The sequence below is a fragment of the Erithacus rubecula genome (genome assembly GCF_903797595.1).
Source record: "Erithacus rubecula genome assembly, chromosome: 5".
NCBI classification, from domain to species: Eukaryota; Metazoa; Chordata; class Aves; order Passeriformes; family Muscicapidae; genus Erithacus; species Erithacus rubecula.
Genome location: NC_136687.1, coordinates 3,964,095 through 3,991,019, shown reverse-complemented (window position 1 = coordinate 3,991,019; position 26,925 = coordinate 3,964,095). Strand labels below are relative to the sequence as shown.

General features: G+C 51.0%; 2 protein-coding genes and 1 long non-coding RNA gene across 4 annotated transcripts in view; 2 read left to right on the top strand and 1 right to left on the bottom strand.

Moving 5' to 3' along the window:
* Positions 1-2,192, bottom strand: part of EIF2AK3 (eukaryotic translation initiation factor 2 alpha kinase 3) — a 42,227-nt gene extending 40,035 nt beyond the window's left edge. Inside the window, exon 1 of the mRNA XM_079306036.1 lies at positions 1,780-2,192. Coding sequence (XP_079162162.1) covers positions 1,780-2,042 — 263 coding nt within the window. The 5' untranslated portion in view covers positions 2,043-2,192. The remainder of the gene's footprint in view (positions 1-1,779) is intronic.
* Positions 2,193-3,049: 857 nt separating this feature from the next.
* LOC306802202 lies at positions 3,050-8,457 on the top strand. 2 transcript variants are annotated; one of them, XR_013774305.1, is made up of 5 exons: positions 3,050-3,077; positions 3,684-3,904; positions 6,296-6,362; positions 7,716-7,806; positions 7,884-8,457. It is a non-coding gene; the product is annotated as an uncharacterized lncRNA (long non-coding RNA). The 2 variants fall into 2 exon arrangements; XR_013774306.1 differs by lacking the exons at positions 7,716-7,806; positions 7,884-8,457 and having other exon boundaries at positions 6,296-6,910.
* Positions 8,458-8,746: 289 nt separating this feature from the next.
* RPIA (ribose 5-phosphate isomerase A) lies at positions 8,747-26,454 on the top strand. The gene is made up of 9 exons (XM_079306080.1): positions 8,747-9,022; positions 14,684-14,744; positions 16,741-16,796; positions 20,548-20,607; positions 21,212-21,276; positions 21,608-21,676; positions 22,170-22,311; positions 22,805-22,904; positions 25,289-26,454. The coding sequence occupies exons 1-9, from the start codon at positions 8,840-8,842 to the stop codon at positions 25,384-25,386; spliced, it is 834 nt and encodes a 277-aa protein (XP_079162206.1). The 5' UTR covers positions 8,747-8,839; the 3' UTR covers positions 25,387-26,454.
* The last annotated feature ends 471 nt before the right edge of the window (positions 26,455-26,925 follow it).

Here is a 26,925-nt window from a genome sequence, read left to right as displayed (position 1 = left end):
ACAGCTTTAGTGTATTCTACTTAGCTCCAGAAGGCAAACAGAAAATGTATTTTTAAAATTTTTCCAGGCTAAATAAACGAGGGTCCTATCAAAAATGAAATACAGTAGAATTGCAATAAACCAGGTGGTATTTTGATCACCTGATACACAAAAGAATGATCCTATTGCTAACTGGTGAGACTGTCCTCCAAGAAAACAGGGTGCCAAGTCATCGGGCAGTTTGTTGTTTTAAGTGAATGCTTGGGCAGACCAAGAACAAGCTCTGGGCTATTCACTTTCATGTTTTCAAATACAGCAGGCATTTAGTCATGCTGTTCTTCCTTTAAACTCCGGCTGTGGCTTATCACCTCATCGTTCTCAGCCAATTCAGAAACAGACTGGAATCAGCTCAGTAACATTTCAGCACTTGAGTCATTCATCTAAGCCTTCCTTCTGCCGGAGCTTCTTGCCACACGCAGTTATTAAGTATTTTATTTCCCCTTGTTATATTCTGAAACTTGTTCATCAATTTGCCTTGCATGTTCGGCTTCCCCTCAGGCACACTCCAGTGTCTGTGCTGAACAGACAATTAAGTACGCCGGGGAACTGCATTTTCTTTTAAAACAAAACAGTGACAGAAAGGGACAGCGAGCTCTGAACACCTGAGCTGCGGATATTGGGAAGAATTTACACTAGAGCCGCTTTAGGGTGTCCTGCTGCAGGCACAGAACTGCGCCCCGGGACCAAGGCACGGCAGGGATCGAGACGCGGTATTACCAGAGTAAGCAGAAGGGCCAGATGTCACATAGCGTGACATCGGGCAGCCTGTTTGTTTAAGAACTAAGACGCCCTTTCTCCTTGCTAACAACGGCGTAAAGAACAAGCACCTCAGCGCTGGTGAGGTCCCCAAGTGCTTTTTCCTCATTGTCCCTGCCTCCCCCTCGGTCCAGCCTGTCCCTCCCTGCAGCGCTACTCCAGCCGCATCACGGGACTCGCCTCTTCCAGCCCTTCTCCCTGCACCTCTCCTCCAGCCCTGGGACACTTCCCTGCGTGTCCCACAGCCCAGCCCCACGCACCAGCCTGCGACACTCTTACTTCATCGCTTTCCCAAGCACCATTCCATCTGCGATAACCCTACAGCGCAACTCTCCCTCCGCCCCTCTGCACTCTTCCCACTCCAGCGCTCCCGACCCATCCCAGTGCTATTCCCACTCCTGCACGGTCCCCTCCCCACACGCGTCCTCCGGGACCCTGCAGCCCTTCCCCACGCATTGCCCCCTCCCCAACACCCCCAGCTGCTGATTCCCAGCCTAGACTCAGTCGTGTCCCCCAGACAGCGACCCTGGGCACTGCCCCCTTGTCCCCCGAGGCACTGAGCCCCGAGCAGCCCACACCGGACACGAGCTCCATCTCCAGCAGCTCCACGCTGAGACCACCGACCCCCAGCCCAGCCACAGACACCCTTCAGTGTCCCAGACACTGACCTCCATCCCAATCACTGACACTACCCCTAACCAGACCCAGACACTGATTCCTGACATCCCTCAGCCTCCCCAGGCACTGACCCACCTCAGCCGCCCCACACCGACCCCGCACCCAGCCACTGACCCCCACCCAGCCACCGACCCCCCTCAGGATCCCCAATCCCAACAGCCATCCCAGGCACCGACACTCTCCCCTACCAGCCCCAGGCATGACGCTCATCCCAGACACCGACCCCGCACTCTCACCCAGGCTCTGAACCCCCCCTTCAGCGCCAGACACTGATCCCCACCCCGGTCACCGCCATTCCCCGCTCACCTGCTGCCGGTCCGGGCCTCTCCGCTGCCCTCAGCCTCCTGCTCTCCGGGCGCCGCGGGGGCCACGCCGCCCTCATCGTCCTCCACTGTCACGTCCGCGGAACCAGCGGGCAGAGCGGCGGGAGCGGCGGCTGCCCCCAGCCCGAACGCGGCCTCCACAGCCGCGGCATCGATCGGCGGCGGCTCCGGGCCGCCCGCCGCCACCCCCAGCAGCACCAGCAACGCGAAGGCGGCCAGAGCGCTGCGGCCCCGCGGCCCCCGCATGGAGGGGCCCGGCTCGCCCGCCGCCACCACCCGTTAGGACATGAACGCCGCTGTCACTGTCGCCGCTGTCGCCGCCACAGAATGGGCGCCCGCCGCGCGCGCAGCCCTGCCCGCCGCGCCACGCCCGCCCGCCACGTACCGGCACCCCGCGCGCACCCGCCCCTGCGAGGCGGACACGCGCTCCATTGGTCCGCCGCCACGCCGCTCAGCCCCCTGCTTCCTCCTGATTGGCGTGCCCGGCGGCGGGGGGCGGGCAGGAGCTGGGTGTTTGTCAACAGAGCCCGCCGGGCCAATCGGAGCCACGCCGCTCTCTCCCCCTCCTCTACCGCCGCGCCGGCCAATCGCCGAACGCATGATTCACCGGCCCGCTCGCCGATTGGCTGCCGCCTGGCGCGCGGGCGGCGCGGCCCCGCCCCTTCCTCGGCCAGGCTGGAGACGTGGCCGTTCCTCGGCGCCGGCAGGGCGGGGCCAGCGGCGCGCACCACCCGGCGCGGGGGGGCGGACGCGGAAAGCGCCTCCCCCCAGCCCGGAGCGGAATGGACTCGCCGGGCGGGAAGCGGGCCGTGAGGGAGCGAGCGCCCGGGGACACTGAGGGGAGCGCGGCAATGGCGCTGAGCGCCACAGCGTGTGCGGACTGCGGTGCCACTCGGTCAGCTCAGAGGGCTTGTCCAGCCTAATTGATTCTGTCACTCGGTGTGTCCCTCCGGGCTGTTCTGTTCTACCCCTGATACCGAAATCGGCCTGTGCTGACCCCAGGTGACCCCACCCGTATGAGGGCTTTCTGTGCCCACCCAGCCCAGCGCACACAGGCCAATGAGCGGCAGCCCCAGCACTTTGGCCAGGTTCTTAACAGCCCCAGTAAGACCCTATGGTACCTTGAACTGGTGTTCCTTCCATCCCGGGAGATGGTGAGCGCCCCGTCCCTGGCAGCGCTCCAGGCCAGGCTGCGTGGGGCTCTGAGGATCCAGGTCTGGTGGAAGGTGTCCCTGCCATGGCAGGGGCTGGAACGAGATCCCTTCCAACCCGAGTCATTCTGTGAGTCTCTGTTTATGGTATACTTGATATAAATTATATATATCATTGCCCCCTTCAGAGTTAGCTTCCCCCCAGTTTTTTCCTGACCCAGTTTACCATATTTTGAGGAACAGTCCTTGTCGTGCTAATGGTACCACTGATGGTATGACTGATGAAGACATCATCTGCAAATTGGATTAGGGCTGATTTTGTATTTACTTCCAAATGACTAATGAAAATATTGATTATGTATGTGTGTAGTACAGCACGTGATCCTGGAGAGTCCTTTTAGAAGTAGCCGTATTCAATAGTGATTTATAACTACTTATTAATAAATAATATCTCTGGTCAATGTTTAATATATTCTTCACTGATACTTTATTACCCTGTTTAATTAAAGTATTGTGCAGTTCTAAGAAAAAAATGCTTTTAAAAGTTTATTACACCTTTCAGAGGAAATGGAATTATTTGTTGCCTCTTAGAAGCACGAAATGAGATTTCTATTGGACCTCTGATTGACATTACTAATTCTTTAATGAGTGACATAACACCCTTCTTTGGTATTTATCCAGAATATTAACCATAGATCTGACGTCGTTAAATCTACATTTGCTCCATATCATGCAGCCTCCTATCCTGAAGACAGGCACCAACCTGGCACTTTTTTAGCCTCCTAGAATTGCCCTGGTCTATCCAGGTTCACTAAAGAAGAATATCAACACACAAGGATCTCTGCAGTCAGCTGTTTCCAACCTCCTGGGCCACAGTTATCCCTGGAAGACAAGAGCTCCACTGGCCACTAATGCACTGAAATTAATCACATCACTCTCAAGTGACCCCACACACAGGTATCTTCCTGCTTCTTTACAAACATAGATCATCAATGTTCAATGAACACTTCTGCATTGTTATTGACATTTTAATCATGTCCAGCTAGTAATGGGCCTGTACCATTCACTCCTAGGGGTTTCTGGGATTTAGCCTTGCCAGCTATGGATTTCCTTGGATGTGCTTCACTTCCAATAACTAATCTGCTTCTCACAGCTTCTCATTTATACCAACATTTTCTTATTTCCTGCTTTCTCCATTTTGGCTATTTCTTTTTTTCTTTTACTCACACTATCCAGTCCATTAATGAAACAAAAGAGTTTTCAATGTTTTTTTTTTTCCCTCTTGATTTTGAAGTTGTGGCTTTTTGATCACCCAATGAATTCTTTAAAAAGAGCTCATAATTGTCATCTTTGGACTTCTACCTATTTTTTTTCTTCCTGCTTGCACTCTTATTTTCTGATGATTTGGAAATACAGTTGTTTTAGAGCACCAGGTGTGTGCAAATTCAGGTCACAAACACTGCTCACCAGCCAGCCACTAAATTCCAATCCAGGGATCTTTGGGTTTTTTTACTTCCTTCACTATAACAAAGTCCAAAAGAATTTACCTTGTGCCACATGCCAAATAGTGCATGTTATTTTTAGTAATTTAAATGACACTTTCTTACTGTACCCATATGGTCTTGTGCTACTATTTTCTTTATTTAGATAACTCCTCTCTCTTGAGTGTCTACCCGTTCATATGTTTATAAAGAGCAATCAAATTACTTGTTTCTCTAGGCAAACCAAGCCAAAGGCTTTTATTCTTCCCATACACATTTGGCTCTCTGCTCTAACTTGCCCTCCCCTGCACCTGTCTCCATTTAAATTCATTTTCCTTGCTTGGTGATGTTTTGAAGAGTAAATTTAGTTAAATTTTAAGCTCCATTACATTTCTAGACAAGGAAGAAAATCTAATTCCTTGCCATGCTTTTTACAGTAACTTATCTCTTGTCCCACCCGTTATTTGGGGGACTCAGAGACATAACCACAGACCTCAGAAAGTTCCAGAATATCAGGATATGTCACGACTAGACTTGCACTTCTACCTTTGTGCTGGGTCATGATGCTTTTTATTATACTTAAGGCAAAACAACAGTCACCCCGTGCAAGTGTTCCTCTCACGCCCATAAGCATGACCTCATTTTCTTGTGTTCCCTCCCACTCCCCGCCCCAGATCAGCAGCCTGCCAATTGCAGCCTTTTATTTTGGGGAGGATCTGGCAGTTTTTCACCAGAGTACACGTTTTCTTCTAAACTCCGCCTAGATTCCGTGGCACCGAGGAATAATGAATAATAATCAGAATGCAAAAAGCTCTTATTTTTCTTGTTTTGGAAACATTTCTCCAAGGGATGGACAACGTTATTCTCAAATCCTTATGACAAACATGGCAACACAGCCCTATAATTTTCTCTCTGTATTAAAAATTTGTGCCAACAAAACCAAACTTCCTGCTTTTTGCAAAGCATGACTCACATCCTCCATTCTGTTTTGACTGACTGACATAAGAGATCTATTTCAGTCATATGACAATAACTTTGAATCTGACTAGCCACTTCTGTGGAAATCAAAGCCTGTTCTTGCAGGATGGATGGATGGATGGATGGATGGATGGATGGATGGATGGATATTAACAGGTATGGTGTTTTACATAACTCCACTGAAGATCTGCCTGCTTTTCTCGAATAACTTGCTCCTGGGAGAGCGAGGGCGGCAGGGAAAGCCCAGTGTGCCACCTCGTGGCTGCCCTGTGCCCAGGGCCATTCCTGGTGCCTCCCTTTTCCAGGAGAATCCAGACTTCCCAAGAGCTGCCTATGATGTAATTAGCATACCAGCATCCCTGCTGATGCCACCTCACAAGCAGAATAAAACCGAGTAATTCTTCACCTGACAGATCAAACCAGAGACAAGCAGGGAGACTGGTGTTATTCAGAGGAAATGTCACCAAACTGGAGTGTGCAGGACAAAATATTAGGTTGAAGGAATGTAAATTGCAGGGATGTAGTAGGCTTGGAGTGCAGCTGCCAACCAGAAAGAGAGTTCGGGAAATTCCCAATCTTCCACTTTGTTTTGCCAGAGTGTTGGTGAAGTTTTACTTTCATGGGTCTTGGATTTTAGCTGTTTCATGCCTAATGAATGACAGAGGAGTACAGTTAATGGGATTGACACATCTGCCACCCAGACAGGCTGTGCCTTTGCCAGGATTTCACTCAGGTTGGAATGCACTTTTCCAGCTGGTTTAGGCTGGGTCAAGCCTGCCATAGAAAATAGTCCCACAGAGTTCCCTCTCCCAACTGGTAGATCTTGCTGCCTTCCTCAGGAAAGGTCATAGAAAACTGACCTTAATTTTTTGACTGTTTTACCTTTCAGAAAGAACAGCTGTCTGCCAACACATGGAAGGATTAGCAGGAAAACTTGGCAAGCTTTGGACCATGAGGTGGGAATGCTCCTTTGTTTTCTTTATGTTTTTCTGTCTTAGACCAGGGCTGCTTAAGCCAGTTAGAAAACTCCCTTTCAGAGAGATATATTAAGCTTGGCTGACCCAACCTCACTCACCTGGCAAGAAGAAACTGCTTTTCCTTGTCTGCGTGGCAAGGTGAATCAGCACAGGGTCATGGGAATGACAGCACCAGCATAAACTCTGTTCCCAGGCTGCATGTGGATGGTGGCTGAAGGGAATGAAGAGCAGGCTCTTCCCCTTTTATCAACAGCAAGCTGTTATCTCAGCTACCATGTAATTTTCCTACCGTGTAATTTCAGCCTCAGATGCAGAATTCAGCACCCCGAGTCAGGCAGTCGCCCTGGCAGCCTGAAAGGGCTGAGCTGCTCCATTCCTCAGCCTGGTTTTTGTTGGGGTTAACACCTCGAGATTGCCACAGTGTGACAGGTAGGATGTCTGTGCAAAGCAGGTTCAAACTCCTCCCCAGACTGAAGCACAGAGGGTGAGAGTTGGCTCCTGGAGAAGCTTTGGCATGGGACAAAACCAAGCTTTGGGCTGTTTGCAAACAGAGCTGGTTGTTGCTGAAATTCACAGAAGATCCATTTCTAACATGTGCAATAGCAATTTTTTTTTTTGTGCACAGGCAAGGTTCAGCATAAATGAAAGATTTTCTCTTTCACTGGAGCTGTAACTGTCCAACAGATTCAGATAAATTGCTAACAGAAAGGTCATTATCTAGAAGTGGAAATGTTTGTGTTTCCCCAGGCACTGCAAGATGTGTTTCAAGCCAAAGCTATCAGCCATTGCTGATGGTACAACAGGTTTATCACCCCACACTTCTGCACTAACATTCCCCACAGTGGGACTTCAGAGAAGCCCAGGATGGGCTTCTGAGTCAGCATAAAACCCTAGTGACTGTTCTTCATTACAGTCAAGTACTTAGGGTACTGAATAGAATAATAATATAATCATGGAGTGGCCTGGGTTGGAAGAGACTTTAAAAATCATCTCGTTTCAACCCCCTGCTGTGGGCAGAGACACCTTCCACTAGACTAGGCTGCCCAGAGCTCCTTCCAGTCTGGCTTTAAACAATGGGGTAGCCACATCTTCTCTGAGCAACCTGTTCTAGTGCTTCACCACCCTCACAATAAATTTTTTTCTTAATATTTAATCTAATGCTATGCTCAGTTTGAAGCCATTCCCTCTTGTCCTCTTACTACACGCTCTTGTAATGTCTCCCAAAATACAGTCAGCTTCTCCTTCAATTTTACACTTCTAATGCTTGGGTCTGATTCCCTCTGAATATATATCCCACTAGATATGTGTCACTTTAAAATGGGTAACTTGCAGGAAAAATCGTTGCCAGCTGGCAGGAAACAGTGAACCACTGCACAGAACCACGTGCTGCTCTTAACAGCAGTCACCTGCTCTGGACAGAAAGGTAAGGCCTCACCGAGCTGAGATAAACCCGGGCAATGATAATAGAGTCTTTGTTGAAATCCCACCCCATTGTTCAAGGACTGATGTGCCGGCCCTGGGAGAACAAAAGGAAATGTTTCTAGTCCTTGAAAATCACAGCAGAATCGCAGAGGTTGGCAGCAAAGCAAGCCAGTCATAAACAGAATTAAAAAAGAGAAGTCAGCGGCAGCTTTTCTGTTGAGCAAATAAAAAGATTATTCTCTACGAATTGTGGCCTGACCTTGGAGTGAGTAAAAAGGGGTAAATACCTGCAATTCTCATCCAGTTTTGTGGGATTGCAGCTGGAGAGAAACTGAGCTGCCTGTGAATGGTGCTAATGTGGCTCACAGGAGTGAAAATGTGGTGTGGAGGGACTTCAAGGTTGCTCTGCCTCTTTAGAATGTTTCAGAAACAGTTTCATCATAGGTCAACCCAGGGTGGAAGGAAAAACTATGCAAATAAAAAAAGGCTCTGTGTGCTTCAGGACCGGAGATCTCTGTGGGGTTTTGTCCTGACCCTGCTGCGGGGCGGGGTGAGGACTAAGTGCTGGTTGGTACCATGTGCTCAGAGGACCGCTGGCATTTTTCACGTCCATGTTGCTACTTTCGAGGGAGATCGTGCTCCTAAGTTTGAGTCGAAGTCCACGAGGTCCTTCCTCAAAACCTGTGGAAGCTCGGCCACAGTTCCTCCCCGAGCCGAGAGCATTGCCTGGCCTCCTGCAAGGGTTCCCCCCGCCACCCTCCCTCCTTCCCCAGCACTTTTCGGTGGGACCCCCTGAACCCTTCCAGCCAGGGAAACCGGTCTCGGTACTTAGACATGCACGTACATCGATGCAACAAGTTGCTGCGGGGCCTGTCGGGCATTGTGGGAGCTGTAGTTCGCCGCTCGCAGCACTACAAGTCCCAGCCTCCCGGCGGAGGAGAAAGGAGGAGGAGGAGGCGGAGGAGGAGAGGAGCCGGCACGGCCCAGGCCTGCAGCCCGTGAGGAAGAGCCCCCCGGGGGCGGGCCGCGCCGGCATGCGGCTCCCCGGCCGGCTCGCCCTGCTGCGGAGCACGCCCCTGGCTGCCCGGCCGCCAGGGAGGGTCCGAACGGGGCGGGCGGCGGCGCGGCGCGGCTTCTCCCGCGGCCGGCTCGGCGGCACCATGGCAGAGGAGGCCAAGAAACGGGCCGCCTTCGCTGCCGTGGACAAGCACGTCCAGGTGAGGCAGCCCGGGGTGCTGCGGGGCGCGGGGGGCTCGGAGCCCCGAGCGCGGAGCCTCCGGGAGCGCGGACGGACCCGGAGTGCGCGGAGGGGCTGCGAGCTGCAGAGAAGCACAGAGAAACTCCGGGGTGCAGAGAGCTCCCAAAGCACAGAGAAACTCCGGGGTGCAGGGACTCCCCAATGCACAGAGAAACTCCGGGGAGCAGGGACTCCCCAAAGCACAGAGAAACTCCGGGGAGCAGGGACTCCCCAAAGCACAGGGAAACTCCGGGGTGCAGGGACTCCCCAAAGCTCGGAGATACTCCGGGGTGCAGGGACTCCCCAAAGCTCGGAGAAACTCCGGGGTGCAGGGACTCCCCAAAGCTCGGAGAAACTTCGGGGTGCACGGACCTCCCAAAGCACAGAGTGGCTGCAGGGTGCTGGAGTGGGCATGGACTGTGCACGGAACATCCAAGTGCACGGAGCGGCTCCGAGGTGCCGGGACAAGCTCTGGGCTGCCCGGACATCCCAGTACACGGTGCAGCTCCGGGGTGCAGGGACATCCCAAAGCACAGAGAAACTGCCGGGTGCAGGGAGCTCCCAAAGCTCGGAGAAACTGCGGGGTGCAGGGACTCCCCAAAGCACAGAGAAACTCCGGGGTGAAGGGACCGATCTCCCAAAACACAGATGATGGGGTGGGCATGGAGTGTGCATGGAATATCCAAGTGCACGGTGCGGCTCCGAAGTGACAGGACACCCCAGTGCACGGAGCGGCTCCAGGGTGCCGGGACAGGATCCGGGCTGCCCGGACACCCCAGTGCACGGAGCGGCCACGGGGTGCACGGAGCTTCCCGCCGCATGGAGCGACTCGGGAGCACGGATTCCCCAGCACGCAGGGAGATCCCGGAGTGGAGGGACAAGCTCCGGGGTGCCGGGACACCCCAATGCACGAGGGGCCGCGGGGTGCGTGGAATCGCCCAGTGCACGGACGGAGCTCGGGGTGCACGGAGCAGCTCCGGGGTGCAGAGACCCCCTAATGCACGGAGCGGCCGAATGGTGCACGGAGTCTCCAGAGGCACGGGCGGGTCCCGGGTGCGGGGAGCGGCTGCGGGCGCAGGAACAGGCTCTGGGGTGCCGGGACTCGGAGTGCACCAAGTGGCCCTGAGTTGCATTCCAGGGTGTCGGGACTCTACAAAGCACCGGGCGGCCGCGGGGTGCGCGGATTTTCGCAGTGCATGGAGCGGCTCTGGGGTGCCGGGACTCCCCAGTACGTGGAGTGGCGGTGAAATGCACGGAGCTTCCCAGTGCATGGGCAGGCTCCGGGATGCGTGGATCCCCCAGCACACAGAGTGGCTCGGGGTGCCGGAGCTTCCCAAAACACGGAGCAGCCACGGACTCTGGCGGAGCTCGGATGGACCGTGAGGTTCATGGAGCGGCTCCAGGTGCAGGGACAGGCTTTGGAGTGCTGGGACCGCACAGTGCACAGACGGTCACACAGTGTCTGTATGGATGGTCCCTGGGGTGCACAGAGCAACTCTGGGGTGTCTGGACCCCACAAAACACAGAGCGGCCACAGAACATGGGGGTGCATGGACAGACCTAGAGCTGGGTGAGGCAGTGTATGGAATGGCCATGGAATGTACTGAACTTGCAGGGCATGGATGGGCTTGGGGTGGCACGGACTCCTGCAGTGCACAGGGCAGCCTGAGATGCGTGGATGCAGTGGGAGACACTGGGAATACATCCCCACTCGGAGCAGGAACAGTCCTGGGTGCAAAGAGGGACCCCGGGGTGCACAGATGGGTCCTGCTGAGCATCTTTCTCCTTCACTTTTGACTCCACTCCCTTTAGCTGAGGCAAAGGGAGGAAACTGCTTTTCCTTCACCAGTGTGTGCCTCCCTGGCAGCAGCTTCATGGCTGATCCAGCTCAGCGCTGTGTATGCCGAATTTGGGGTAATGTCTCCCACCTCCAAACTTTCAGTGTGCACCTTCCTGTGAGCTGGGCTGTGGTGGCAGTTCAGGCTAATGCCATGTCCTGCTCCTTTCCCAAGTCCAGGACATGCTGCTGCTGCACCCCATTTCTGAGCACTCAAGCAAAGAGCAACAGTCCCTGGCCAGGAGCTTCTGTCTTGTCCTCTGCAGGGAGGGAAATGCATCCAGGGGCTTGAATCAGCCTCTCGAATGTCAGATAGAGCTGGAGCTGCCTGAAGTTTGGCTGGTTTGGAAGATCAACGGTTACAGTCACGCAGAGGTTTATCAGAGTTCCTGTGCCAGCGCTTTCGCAAGAGCAGTGGTGAAATGGGGGTGAGGAGTTGCTGCTAAGAAAGTAGATATAAGCAGTTAGGGGAGAAAAACAAATTCCTTTTCCTTCCTGCTCTCCCCTCGCTGGGTTCAGTTGCTGATGGCTTCCCTTATGTCCCAAGAAAGTTTGGCTTGTTCTGCAGCCCCCTGCAGTCTGTACCTGCCTGAGAGAGCACAGCCACATGCTGTGTGAGACCCAGCCTCTGCCAGGCCAACACCACCAAAAGTGTCTGAGAGATGGGCAAGTCTGGAGGCTCTAACAATTGCAAAAAAATCCACCTTCTTACCCAAGGAAAGCCCAAAATTGTGCATTGAGGGATCGTGGGAGGAAGGTGTGGAGCCAAGACACTGCTGTTGCTGTGAGTTATCATAAACGGGGCCTCCTTTGATTTGGGGTAAAACCAGTGCTTTTGGACTTTTACAGTGAAATAGCTGGCCTTTGTGCTGATTTATGGCCAGGCAAACTTAGGATAATGTTTCTGGCTGTGTCCCAGCTGAACGTTAAAGTTCAATGTCCAGCTTGTGATGCTGGTTAAGTAAACTAGGCAGTGTCTGGGGTAATAAATACCCCAATGCTTGTGCAGGCTGGCTTCAAGGAATGGTGAAGAAGGAGCTCAGAGTCACTGCCCAGGAGCTGGATGGTCTCAGCTGTCAGTTTGCACTGTCAGAGAGCAGCTGCTGTTTGTAATGGATATGTTTGTATTTGCTTATTGGAGCTCTCAGGAGGGAGCAACATTATCTCTGAAAGCAAAGCTATGGCTTCCCTTGCCCAGCAGGGATATGTGGGAGACACCAGGGTTTGATTCTGCTGGGCAAATCTCTCTTGATTAACTGTGCCATAAGTCTGTGGCACTGGGGGCTTGGGACTGGTACTGGATGAGGCTCTTGGCATCCACCTTCACACCCATCCCTGCCTTGCAGGGACAGCAGCTCCTTGTGTGGCAGATGTAAACCTGGGTGTGGGAGGGAGGATTAGGAGAGGAAAACTTGTTTCTGCTGGCTTTTTTTTTTCCTTTTTTAAAAATTAAATTTAGATTGGTGTGTTTACTCACAGCACTTGTCCCTGGGCTGAAGCAGAGTTCCCAGTTCTGGAGGATGACCAACCTCACGGGCCATGGACTGTGGGGCTGTGACAGCTTGGGGGAGCAGGGCTGGCACAGGGCTTTAGAGCTGTAAGCTGCTTGGGGAGAGCTGGCTTTGCATTTACACAACACCTCTGAAGGCAGGCCACTGCTGGAAATGAAAAACAGGTACTGCCCTATGTCCTGCTGCCCCAGAGAGCACTGAGCAAACTCTGGGCTTTGTATTTATCTCCTGCTTTTAGCTGGAGCTCTTTCTTCTCTGACCTTGGAATCTTAGGTTGCACTGGCCAGTGCCTGTGTGCTGCTGGTACTGCTCCATGTGTGTTGCTTTGTTGGCTTCTGTAATGCTGGGCAGTGTCTTTAGGCCCTTAGGCTGGCTGAGAAAATGTTGTGGTCATTGCCCACTTCACCCATACGTGGGTCCTCAGCTGTGCTGTGGCTCAGTACCTTGGTTTTGTTTGGTGGGCTTTTGGTAAACAACTTGAAATGTAAGTTTTTTTGCATGAGGTGCTGCTCTTCAGTGTTCTGCTTCTCACCAATGTTTGCCCTGCCCCTATTTTTAAAAGTGGATGTTTTGTGGTTGTTTTTGCCCCTGGTCTGGCTGGGGTTGGAGCTGAAGAGGGAGAGGTGGGAGTCACAGTAAGGCTGTGACAGCACCAGTTTAGACTGATTGAAAGTGCTGTTTCACCTCTAATCACTGGTAAATGGATGGGCTGGGTCCCTTGTGAGCTCTTCCTGCTTCCTTACAGTGGAGTCACCAATGCTGAGGCTTTCCCCATCCCTTTAGGGTACCCAGCTGCTCCGAGAAGCTGTCCCTACAGAAAGGAGGGCAAAGAGAAGAAACTGCCTCTCCCCAGGTCAAAACAAGTCTTTTGGGAACACTGGTACTGCCCATGTCCTGCCAGCCTCTGCACAGCTTTGCTTGCCCCTTCCTTGGCTGGCCTTGCTTGGCTCTGCCTGCTGGGTGGGTGACACTGAGAGCCTCAGGAGCTGTTGGTTTCTGCTGGCCACGTTGCAGGTGTGCAGCAGTGACCTGTTCCTCAGCTTTTGCAGAGTCATGGTGGTTACTGAGGGCTGGGATGGAAACTGAGCCTCTGGTTTTTTTGAGAACTTCTGTTTTCTTTAAGCTTTTAAGTTGCAGAAGCAAGAGAAATGACTAATCCTAGGAGAGTCTGACCTGTCTTGAACTCCACCTTTCCAGGTAAACTTTCGTGACAGCAAGATTTTAGCTGGTTGAAGTGCTGCAGGTGTGGCTTTTTCCACAGCTGCCAAGCTCTGGATTTGCTGCACATGAGGCAAGAACTCCAGATCTGTCTAATGTCCAAGAGATAATGCACAACAGCTCTGTGCCTGCATCTCTGGTTGTCTTCACATCTTCCTCATCCGAAGTCTCTGTGGCGATTCTGGGCCTCTTTAAGTCAATTTAAGCTTTGGATCCCATCCAAAGAAAACAAAGTACACTGAAAACGGGAAGTGCAGAAGGCTGCAGGTCACTTACAGGGAGTGGGAAACAGTTGATAATAAACAGGGACTGACATTGCAGAGAGCATGTCTTGCAGAAGTAACAGAAGTGCACCCACCCACCCTCATCCTGCAGCACCTTTAGGAGTGTATCTGTGTTATGGATCACAGGGCAGTGATCCTTCTTACATCAGGCAATACACAGAAAGGCCAGGATGGAGCTGTGGTTAAAATTTCATCCTCTTCACCACATGCTGCCAGGCTCACCCACTTTCCAAGTTTGCTGGACTCTCCTATAGGCAGCTTTACATTCTGTTTCAGAAAACATTTTTTATTATTCACAGGAACAGCTGCTGTGCTTTCTGCTTTGGCTGCTGGTGCATCTGTGCTGTTTACTAATGATATGGTTGGCAGCAAACCCAGCCTTTTACTGTGTGGCTTCCTTGGGAGATTTTATCTTGAGGTTGTTTCCCCTTCTTCCTCTGTCGTATTGTCTGAAATTCACAGCTTTCCGACAGGAGAGCTTTCATGGAATGCCAGCAACCACCAGCGAGTGTGCATTGAACACCCTGAGATTGGACTGTGCTGGTAATTAGCAAGCACATGTCCTTTAATGAGAGGGAGAGTTGATTAAAAACCCTTGGCCACAGACCATGGCCGTGCCCTCGCTGGCACAGTGTGTTCCCTCCCTTGCCTGCAGAGTGCTGAGATGCTGTGTCCACGTGCATCCCTGGACAGGGCTCATCCTGCATGTGTTTCCAATGCCAGTGTTACTGGGGAAGTTGGACAATCTGGAGCTTCCACTAACAGCATTCCTGTCTCTCTTTGACTTGCAGAACAATCAAGTTCTTGGGATCGGGAGCGGATCTACGATTGTGCACGCGGTGCAGAGATTAGGTAGGATGCTGCCCTTCCTGTCCCTCCCACCACAAAAAGTCCCCTTTTTCATCTGCTCCAACTACTTGAAAAACACTCTAAATCCCCTGTGTGCTGACTTAGAGCTGATACCTTGGGTCTGTTCACTGGCTGCTGTGTCCTGCTTGAAGCTGAAGGTTCAAACTGGGTGTTGTGCTCCAAATTTATATTGCCTGAGAGTCCTGAGGAGGTAATGATTTGCCACCTGTTCTCCCCACACAGCCAGGAAAAGCTCTCTCTCCACTGGCACCCACCACAAACTGGAGCTGAACTCCTTGGTCTGGTTCCAGCTTTGCCCAGCTCTGCCCAGTGCTGACTTGCTGTGTGGCTCGGGGCCATGCAGCTGCTCTGCTTCCTTTAACTCCTTTGCCTGTGGCTCATTTTGCTCCCCACATCCACACAATTCACACTGAGGGCCCTGCTGAGGTGTAATGAAAATGAGGAATGTGAAATCCTGCTGCATTTATTTTATTTATGTACCCTGCAGCCAGGTTTACCTGCTTGCTCCAGGTGCAGGGGTTTGCTCAGGGCGTGATTCAGAAAATTTCAGTAAAATATTCAAGTGAGGCAAATGCAGTTTTGCAAAGTGAGTGTGAGGGTAATTATTGTCACGGCTCATTACAGAGGGTGCAGAGGTTTAAAGTTCCTTTGCAGGGCACTCTCAGCCCTAGATCTCCTTGTGGAGGTGCTGGACTTTGGATGTCCTTGGATGCAGAGCATCTGTGGGGGCCCTGGTGGGCTGTGAATGCAGGATCAGCCCTGTTGTTCTGGGGTTCTTGCTTGGATACAGAGGGGAACCCATAGAATCATTAAGGTTGGAAAACACCTCCAAGATCCTCAAATCCAACACAGCACCACTGTGTTCACCACCAAACCATATGTCCAGGTGTTGGATCCACACTCCAGGTGTGAAGATTCCACCACTTCATGGGCAGCACAGTTCAGTGTGTCCCACCTGGCTGGCTCTGCCTGTCTGGGGAGTCCCCTGGTGACCTCCAGCTCCCTTGGGCAGAGCTGTCCTGCAGGCCAGAGCAGCCTTCTGAGCCCAGCCCAGCCCTTCACTGTGCAGGGACCCAGCAGGGCTGGGGCTGCCCCTCCTCACCCCTTTCCCCACTCTGTGTGTGTGATGCACTTCATTGTCTGGGAGCTGCTGTTCAGCCTTCTGGGCTTGGCTCAGAACTGCAACCACTCCCTCCTTGAGCACAGAATCAGTCTCTAAATAAATGGCTATTGTTTTTGAAGAGGAGTGGCTGTTCCAGGCTGCAAATTCTGGCTTTTCATGTCTCCTGATTGCTTTAGAACTGGGATGTGGCTTGTAACAACATCCAGCCTCAAGTGTTGCATGTTCAGTCCTTCCAGCAGCAGCATTACCTTAGAGCATGTAGCCTGTGCATGAGCTCTTGCTGACTCTTGGGCTGTTGGCTAGTGCCTGGGTATTGTAATTACTAAAATAACATTTTGTCCATAATGATATCTTAGTAATAGATTTTAGTCATTTGAGGTTAGCCCGGGGAGGAAATATTTCCTTCCATTTAATGGAATACTGTACTTTATTAGTTCTTTCCCTGCTATATATTTAAATGTTCTATAATAAATTAATGTGATGTCCCCAGGGCAACAAGCCAGCAAACCTTTCAGACAGCTGCTGGAGCTCTGTGTTTACATGGAGAGCAGCAAAAACCTGTCTAATGGAGTGAGAGAGGGGATGGGGCTGATTTCCCAGGTGAGGATTTGCTCATGATGGCTTGGGCTGGGCCAGAGTGGGTGTTTCAACATTTCTGACTGTTGAAACTGAGCCTCAGCCTATGGAGGGGAGCACCTGTTTGCATTTTGAGCGTGACTGAGTTATTTGCAAGCCAAGCAAGTAATTGCAGTGAATCAGAGGGGCTGTGCTGAACTGAGGGATCTTAAAGTGAAAGTTGCTGTGTTTTTGCCTTGTGCAATGAATAAACCAAGGTTTCTGCTTCTTTTCCTGCAGCTGAGCGAGTTAAGGAGGAGAACCTGACAATTGTCTGCATCCCTACATCCTTTCAGGTGAGTGCTTCCCTCCTTTGCTTGCTGCCAGTGTAAATGCTCCTGCAGGGCATCTCCCCTGGGCTGTGGGAGGCCACCTTGCCTCTCTCTGGTTCACAGTGCTGTGAGTGAACCAAAAGTAAAAGCAGTCATGGTGTAGCCTATAGAAGGACTTCAGAAAGAAGGTGCTGTGTTACCCTGACCTGAGCTCAGGGCTGGGAGCTGTATTTGGAGCCAGTGTGGTAAGGCTGGTTGTGTCAGGGTTGGTGTGTGGCTTCCTCTGGATCCCATCTGCAGGAAAATGCTGCTTAGTGGTGAAGCAGACTTGTAGTGCAAAGCTCACTGAAGACACTTTGTCTCCTTTGAGTCTCTATCAGCCCTGACAGCTGTAAAGAATAATAGCAAGCTCTTGTGTTTTCAACAGGAACTTCAAATGCATCAGCTGGGTTTGATAAGAAATTGCAGAAGAGAAATTGGTTTAACCTCTTGTTTGCTGTGCAGCCTTTGCAGGAATTGGTTCATACCAAGCCAGATGTTGAGAGGGCTGGAGGCAAAGGGAGAACCTGGCTAGGTGGTGGAATACAGATCAGCTAGGGAAGCTTCTGAGCATCTTCCATGCCTTTGGCATCTGGGTTTGGTCTCTTTGCCTGTATTCCCTTAGATGGGAATCTCCTTTTGGGCAGGCAGAGGTGACATGCTGGGGACCACACGAGGGGTCTTCAAGGCTGGAATTCCAGTCAAGGAATTGGGCATGTGTCCTTCTCATGGTCCTGCTGTGGGCCTGGGGACTGCGCTGCTGTCACAGTCTTGTCACTGTGAGGGCAGTCAGGCAGTGTGGCAGGTGGGGCAGAGCCTGTCCTGTGAGGTTTTCAGGGACTGGGTGAGTTCAGCCCTGAGTGACCTGGGAGCTGACCCAGCTTTGACCTGGAGGTTGGATAGAGACCAACCTGAATTATCCTAAAATCTTAGGAAAGCCTAACATCCTTTTACCCTGCAGTTGTTTGGGTGTGGGGCAGACAAGGCTCTCTCTTCCCAGCTGTTGCAAACAAGTGGGGTATAATGCAAGGTGCTGCAAAGGTCAGAAAGTGAAAAACAAAATAACCTGTATCAGTACTTCTGTTGCTTATGTGGACTGTGGTGAGAGTCTGATTTGATCTGTCTCAAATGACTCCCACCCTGAAATACCATGTCCCCTTTGAATCTAGGAGAAGTGCTCTGAGCTAAGTCATTAGTTCTTAGAGAATATATTGATGAAGCTCTTGTAGTGAGCATGGGCTGGAGCCTGTCCTGCATTGAAATGTTGTTATAGTTCATTTAACACCACAGACTTTCTTACCAGTAAAACAAAAAAAGTTGCTGTTAAAGGGAAGAGAGAGACTGAAAACCTGCAGGAGCCAAAATTCCCAACATGGGCCTGCCTTGTGTCTCTTGCAGTCCCTTAGACCTCAACCAGTTCTGAGTGGAGCATTCCCAGGTCAGCAAAACAGCATTTTATTTTCACCATGTACAGGTGTAGATGGCTGCCTGAGGTCACTGGCAAGGAAGAGTTGGTTTCAGTGAGCTTTTATATCCTCCCTTCCCTGTTGTCAGGTCATTAATGCACCAGCATCAGTAGAGCTAGAGCAGGGTAAGTACCTGTGCCCTGGGTTTGCCTTGTCTCTTCTCACTGGGATGTGTGAGAGCAGGGGTGGGACTGCTCCTGTCAGTGCTGTGCAGTCACCACCACTCTGCCCTCAGTTGTGGGAGCTCTGCTGCTGATTCCCACTGCTCCATTGCCTTGCAAGCAGAGCCTGGAGACAGCCACCTTGTTGCCACACTGCTGATTCTGAGCCTGTTCAGGGTCTGGCCTGCATGTGCAGCACAGTGTTTTTCAATGCTTTCAATTCCCCAGATCCCTGAAGTCTCCTTTTGTGGACACTTTGTGATGAATGCCAATCCACTGATTTTTATTCCTTTCATTTTGTGAGTCCTTAGGGACCCACAGCCCATGGGTATTAAAACTGCATGCTGTGAAATGCCATGATAAACTATTCAAATCATATCTCATTGCCACCTGCTAATTCTATTGTTCCTGGGATGCCAGTACCTGTGACTGATGCACTTTGCTAGTGTTAGTGGGTAGAATTTAGGGGATCAGCTGATCCAGACTATTGCACTGGGGTTTCTTGGTCTAGCTGCAGCATGGTAACAAGTTTGGACTTGAGCAGAGTCTGTGCAAGGAGAGAATCTCACTCAAATGATGATTTGTAACATAGAAAATTCAACCAGTTGGAGATTCTGCAGATGCACAAAGCTGGGTGGGAGTGTTGATGTGCTGGAGGGCTCTGCAGGGATCTGGACAGGCTGGATGGATGGATGGATGGATGGATGGATGGATGGATGGATGGATGGATGGATGGACCAACCAAGGCCAGGTGCTGGGTCTGCACTTAGGCCACAACAGCCTCCTGCAGAGCTCCAGGCTGTGAGCAGAGTGGGTGGGAAGTGGCTCAGCAGAAAAGGCCCTGGAGGTGCTGGTGGCAGGGAGTGAACATGATCCAAGATGTGCCCAGGTGGCAGCAGGGGCAGCTGGCCTGGGTCAGCACTGGTGTGGCAGCAGGACCAGGGCAGGGATTGTCCCTGTGCTGGGCACACCTGGAATCCTGTGTTCAGTTTGTGCCTCATGACAGGAAAGGCACTGGGGGGCTGGAGCATGGCCAGAGAAGGATGTGGAGCTGGGGAAGGGTCTGGAGCACAGGGAGATGAGGAGCAGCTGAGGGGGCTGGGGGCTCAGCCTGAGAAAAGGAATCTCAGGGGTGACCTTGTCACTCTCCACAACTCCCTGACAGGAGGGGCAGCCACGTCAGGGCTGGTCTCTTCTCCCAAGTAACAAATACCAGGACAAGAAGAAATGGCCCCCAGTTGTGCTGGGAGAGGTTTAGATTGGATATGAGGGAAAAGTTCTTCCCTGGGAAGGAGGTCAAGCACTGAACAGGCTGCCCAGGGCAGTGGTGGAGTCACCATCCCTGGAGGGATGTAAAAGCCATGGCCAGTGGCACTTGGGGACATGGTTTATTGGTGGCCTGGGTTAAGGGCTGGACTTGATGTCAGTAAACCTGGCAGAACAATGCTGTGATTCCCTGTTTAAGCTGAGGGACTGAGCCAGCTGAGTGCCCTATGTTGTGTTGCCACTAGAGGGAAGCTGGATCACAGCCACCAGGCAGCTGTTTCAGCAGCTTCCCACACTTTTCCCACCAGCTGTGCATTTGTTGTTTACTTTTTAGCTTATTTCCAATATGAAAAATATTTTCTCTGTTAGTTCCCCATTGCTGTGGTGTAAATATTTTATTTTCTTGGTCTCATTTTTTTTAGCCAAAGGAGATAAGAAGGGCTGGATGGGTGTGAGGGAGAATGAAGTCCAAGCTGAAACAACATAGGATTTAGTGCTTAGATACAAGTGATTCCCACCAAGCTGATGAGGCCTCCTGCTATTTAGTGTGGAAAGACCCAAACCCAGGAGTCCTGTTGCACCACCTGAGGAGTCCTGTTGCACCACCTGAGCACTTTAGTTCAAATCAGCAGCAGGATTTTCTTTTGATTAAACTTCTCTGATATGGAAACATCATTTTCTCCTTGCTGTGTGTTCCTGTTGCAGCCTCTCCACGAGCTCAGAGTGGAGAGTGGAGCTCTCCCAGGGAGGCTCCATCCTTGCTGCAGCCAGGGAATGACACCAAGAGTCTGTTTTCCTTTCCTGCCACTGGGGAATGATGTTTGTTGTCTTCTTGGTGCACAGGCTCGTCAGCTGATCCTGCAGAATGGCTTAACACTGAGTGACTTGGACCGAAATCCAGAGGTGAGTGGGACCATGAAGGTGAGACCTCACCTGGCCTTCCTCTCACCTGGTCCTTCAGAAAGCATCCAGGCTCCTTAGGCCTCACCTGAGGTGGAGTTTGGTCTTAGAGGTCTTTCCTAACCTTAATGATTGTATGATTTTTAACAGTTTAGTTTATTTTTCCCCCAAGCTCTGCCTTAGTTCTTGTCCCTTTGGATGGCAGGAAGGCTGCTGGGTTGTGTTGCCTCCAGGTGCTTGGCATCTCTTTCAAGAAGAGGCTTGACACAGGGATATTGCTGAACTGTCAAAGATTTTTCCTGGGAAAATCTTGCATGCTGGTCCTTAAACAACACCAGAGGCTAAAGAGATGTGCCTTGCAGGCCAGCTCTTGGTTTGGGTTTCTTTTCCTCTCACATGCCTGTGGTTGTTAGAGGGGCTTGGGTGGTCTCAGGGTATCCATGGGTGGCCCATCAGACATGTCTGTGGTCAGGCTGGCACCAATGTGTGCCCAGCTCTGGTGACATTGGTGACATTTGGGATGCTCCACCCCTGGAGCTGCAGCAGGAGCAGGGCCTGGATGCTGCACAGGAGGGGTTTCCACATCAATTTTCTCCTCTTCCCACAGCTTGATGTTGCCATTGATGGAGCAGATGAGGTGGACTCTAACCTCAACCTTATCAAAGGTGGCGGGTGAGCCTTGCTGTCCGTCTGTCTGTCTGTCTGTCCCAGTGCTGGTGGTGGGCTCTGAGCGTCCCAGTGTGCCTGTGGGTGTCTCTGGGGGGGCTGGAGAGGATCCTGTGCAGGGCTGTGTGTGCACCCACAGTGGGAGATGGCTCCTGGCCAAGGCTCCAGGGACAAGGGGCACAAAGTGAGGGGTGGGGAAAAGGAGGATGAACTGTGGGGCAAAGCCTCACCAAAACCAGCAAGAATGTATTGGAGGGGACTGGGCTTCAAGGCCATTAGGCACAGTGAGAAGCAGTCTGATGTTTTCTGGTTGTTTTTATTTTTTTCCCCCTTGCAGTGGCTGCTTGACACAGGAGAAGATAGTTGCAGGATTTGCAAAGTGCTTCATTGTTATTGCTGATTACAGGTGAAGATATTACTGTTCATAATACCTTTCCCCTCCATGGGAGGTTTCAGATGGTGCTGTGTTAGGCCATTATTGTCATTCCAATGGTTACGGGAGGGCAGGAATGGGTGGAAATGAGCCTGGCTCCCAGTATTTCAGCAATTCAATTTATCTTTTTTTCTTAATTTTCAACTCAGCAGGCCTGCTAGGGAGTCAGCAGAGCTTGTGGGGAAGTGGCAGTTCTGTTGTCTGAGCTCAGTGATTGTCAGCATGGGATAAATTTTACGGCCATGAGGCTGTGGAAAAAACAACTCCTGTTCTGCTTGTCCAAAATATGTCAAAACAGGATAGAGCATCATGCATGAACCTGGCTCTTGCTGCACAGGGCACCCATGGCTGGCCCTGTGTCCTCCTGAGCCTTGTGCCTGAGGGGTTTGCAAAGGGCCCGGGGTGATGTTAATGGTGTCAGCAGTGTAATGTCCAACACTAATCCCACCTCAAACTGTGCCCTCAGGAAAAAATCTGACAGGCTTGGGGAGCAGTGGAAGAAGGGAGTTCCAATTGAGGTCATCCCCATGGCTTATGTCCCTGTCACCAGAGCCCTGACCAAAAAGTTCGGCGGAGTCGTGGAGCTGCGGATGGCTGTTAACAAAGCAGTGAGTGTCCCTGTCAGCCCTGCTTGCCCTGAGCAGCCACCTCAGCATGGGCAAAGGGAGGAGCAGAGGTCTGGCCCTTCATCTAGTGAAATCTGGGCTTTCAGACCTGCAGGTGACATCTTGTGTAATTGCTCCTTATTAGCTTTGGTGACTGAATTGTGTGTTTAGGTGTTCAGGCTGCTCGTTGAAAGCCTCAGTGGTTGTGACTGCTAAAGCAGCATCCCAGAGCAGGGAGCAGAGGGATTGCAGCCTGGGCCTGGCCTGCTGCTCTGGGGTGTTGGGGGGCTGCAGGGCAGTTGAGCTGCCAAACAGGGTCTCAAGTTGGGGGTGATGGTTTCACTGACAGGTTATTGTGGGGACAGCCCCAGTTTGCTCGAATGATGACTCAAAACCACTGCAGTGGGGACAGCTGGTCCCAGCGAGGGCTGTGACAGTCCCTGGCTGGGATCAGCAGACACAGGGCTCATGCCATGACAACTGGGTTTGCTTCCAGGGCCCTGTGGTGACAGACAACGGGAACTTCATCCTGGACTGGAAATTTGACAAGATTCATGAGTGGTGTGAAGTGAACAGCGCTATAAAAATGATACCAGGTGATGTCTGTGATTTTTTTAAAAACCACAAGAGCTGGCTGAGGCTTGGTGTGTGATAAGTAACCTGGACTATGACAGCTCTCTCCTGGATATGAGGAAATGTGTGTATTTGCTGCCCTCCTGCAGGTCCCTGAATTTGTTTCTACTCAAGAGAGCAGTCAGCTCAATTAGTACAATTGTGCCCATGTGGCTTTTCCATGAAAACCTGGAGTGATGCTGGTTGGTGTTGACACTGTTTCCCATTAGGCACAACAGTCCTGTCCTCTTCCTTACTCTCCTTATGCCCATTTAGAGAGGGACTTTTAGTGGAAACACCAGTGCACTCTGGAGGGAGGGTTTGCACTGTGCTGTGCTGTTTTCTAGGAGCTGCTTACAGCCCTGCCTCCTATTCCCATTGGGAAGCCCTCCCTGATGGCCTTGCTGTGAGGATTGTGTACCCAAGCTCTTGCTGGGCTGGAGCAGCAGTGGCTGAGTGCTCTGTTTGCAAACAAATCAGCCTCTTTGCAAGGACTCCTGCCTTGCATGAGACCTGCTGCCCGGGCAGGAGCTGCCTCTGGACCATCCAGGTCTGCCTGGGGGCACTGGCACTCTCTGGACTTCAGGGAAGCAGCATCTGGATGTTTTTCTGGTTGTCTTGGCAAAACCTGTCCCTGAAGTCCTGCCTTCACACAGCTGCCTTCTCTGACTGCTCATGTGTTGCCAGAAGGTGCAGGAACACGTTGGGATCTGTTGCACAAATGCCAGCATCCCCACAGAGCAGCCATACATTGTCCTGGCTCCAGAACTGAAACAGCACACCAGGCAGAGGCTGTGGGTGTAGGCTGGGTGAAGAGTGGCCAGTAACTAATCATTGTTTCTGGTCAGTGGTTTTGCTTCCCTCAGTAGTGCTTGTGACAGAATTGTTGGGTTGGAAGGGATCTCTGGTGAGCACTGCTGGTCTGAGCTGCCCGTGCTACAGTTCTCCACCATATCCTGATCCCACTGCTACCCCTGGCTGTGCAAATCTGTATCATTAGAGCTGTGTCTGGGCAAGAGGCACACAGAGCCTGGTTGCTCTGCACAGCAGGAACTTCTTCCCTGCATTTCTTTTTAGTTGAGAAAGGAGTAGTAAATAATGGGACCTGTTCCATCCTGTGGGTGTGGTCTCAGCACTGTTTTCTGCTGAGAAATGGACCTGCTAAGGGAAGAAGAGCTTCCCTATCCAGAAGTGGATCAGCCTAAATGTTTAGTTGTTAAAACCTAAATGCAGTGCTGGTAGAAGGTTTTTGGCCACCTTGTGCTTGTGGTAGTTCTTGTCCTCTGTTTGTATCCACCTTCCTGGCCTCTGGCTGTGTCTCAGTGATCACTGTGAAATTAGGAGCACCCCATAATTAAATGCAATCAAAAGTACAATTGCAAACGGGCTACAAACTGCAGAGGAAGCACTGGACCTGCTAAGTCTTAATGTGAACAAGTGTTAGCCAGGTGATCTCTTACAGGATAGTCTCTCAGGTGAGTTTAAAGGCAAAGGGGGTAATCCCCAGTTCTGTGGGTGTGTGTAGCTTCCTCTTGCTCCCATGGGTCATCAGATGGTAGAAAATGCTTTTCTTGTGATTGTGTTGGTGCAGCAGTGGTGGCTGGGGCAGTGTGAATGTCAGGGGAGCTTTGGGAGTTGTTTCTCAGCTTCAGGAGAATTTTTTCTGGGAGTGGCCACATGGAGAAGACTTCCCAGAAACTCCCTGTGAAGCTGATAGAGGTTGGACACTTCTCCAAACCTGATGGAGGCAATGGTGTTTTTTAATGAGCAAAACCACAGGCAGAGCAGAGGACACGAGTGACACAACAGCCAGAGCTGCACTGACTTTGCCACTGTGCCTGGAGTGTCACACCCCAGGAGCAATGACCTGAAGTGTGGCCAGAGCAATTTCTCTCTGGCCCTTTTGCTGTCAGATTGCACTCTGAGGAGGCAAGGAGGAGGGGGAGTCTTTTGTATAGGATCAAGAGGATTTATTACTCTGGGGAATTCAAGGGCAAAGACAAAAATGCAAGGGTGCAACAGTTGAGGTATGGGGGAGGTTCAGGGGGAGGGTACAGATCATCAGCAAATTGGAGCAATTCTGGGGAAGAGGTAAAGCCAAGGTTCACAAAAGCATCATCCAGTGAGGGAGGCAGGGGGGGAAAACTGGGTCACCTGGGCTACTGAGACATGGAGTTTATAGGGCATTTCCAAAGGAGAATTCCATGCAGGGGGTTGGCACAAAATAGCATTGGCAGGTAACTCAGGATAGATTGACAAGGTGGGAGGTTATAATTTGGACTAAACCATGAACAGAACATGCCCTTAAGCAGAATCTCACTGGGAGACACGAGCAGGGGGTGGTAACCAGCGACCTCTCGTCCTGCAGGCGTGGTGGAGACGGGGCTGTTCATCGACATGGCCGAGGTGGTGTATTTTGGGATGGAGGACGGCTCTGTCAGCGTCAGGGAGAAGCAGCCCTGCTGACAGGGACTCACTCAGCTGCTGGGACAGTGCCAACCACGACGTTTTGCCTTAAGGAGCAGCGGCCGTCGCAGGAGACCCGCGGGAAAACCCATCAAAATCTGCTGACGTGATCCTGAATGTCTTTTTTAAGAAAAAAAAAACCAACAAATGAACAAACAAACAAATAGATTCTATTTATATATATATATATTTTTACTTTACAGGAATGTTGTCTTTTTTTAATGAGTCGTTTCAATGAATTGCTTTAACATTTTTATTTTCTTTTCTAAGAAATACTTACCAAAAACATTTCTCCCTGGTTTTGTGTTTGAAGGTATTTTTTTCTTTTTTTCAAAGAGAACTTGAACCCTTCTGGTTGCTCATAGTGCTTAATGATGGAGGTCAGAAATACAATCCTAATGCATCGTTCCTAACTATCCTGGCTGGGAGGGTGACATGTAACAGGAGCACATCCAGTTGGGACCTGCTGATGCCTTATTTGGAACCTTTTTGGTTCAGTATTTTATGCCTTTTATTTTTCTATACCACTGTTTTTTAATAGTTCAGGATGTCTGGTTGTCCTCTGTGCATATGACAATTCTCTGAGCCTAAGGTGGTCTGTACATCCCCTAATAAGGGCCTTTTCTGGGGTTTTGTATGGAGGAGGCATTCATCCTTTGAGCCAAACTCTGCTCTCATTTAAATTCAGTACCTCTAATCAAGGTCTGTCCTGTAGCTGGAGTTGTTTGGGACTTTGTCCTTGTAGACCAAGAGCAGAACTGGGTGCTTGATGAAGTTTACAGGAGCATATTTTAGCAGCTGAGGGCAGTATGAAATAGTGTTCAGTGGCAAATGATTTGGTTTGGAATGAAGGTTGATGATCACCCCTCACAGCTGGTTGATTTGTGGAAGGTTAAAGCAGAACGCACAGGAGAATGGAGTCTTCCTGCCTGAATTTTCTATGTGTAGCAGGAGAGAGACATTCAGTATCTCATTTTTGGTGTATAGGTGCTTTGCATGGTTCTGATGTCAAAATGCAAGCCCTCTCTTTGTGTTTTAGACACTGAAATAAAGCGCTGTTATACCAGACTTGGTGATAATTTTGTTCTCAAAGTAACTTATTTTGTGGATAATGAGGGAGATTATGATCAGACCAACTTCTGCTAACTTCCCCCTTGCAAGAATCCTTCACCCTGGCCAAATCCACCTTTCTTCATTTGATTTCTTTTTGCTTAAGCTAAATGAATTATTTAAAATGAACCAAATTACCTGGTCAACACTCGTTATCTGCAGTACTTTGCTCAACAGACACTCTTCAATTTGCACATCTAAAACCTGTGCATCTAAACCCAGCTCTTGTGATGAGCAAACTGCCAGCAGCTTGCTGGAAACACTGGGGTCTCTTTTCCCACAAGCCTGGTGCTGCAGAAGCCATTTGCACAGCCCTAGCTCTGGCTAGGGGCTGTTTTCAGATGCTCCTGGGCTCCTAATGTAATCCTGGATAAACAGAGCAATCGAGCACAGCTTTGTGCCCAAGTGCCTTCTCACTCAGCGTGCTGC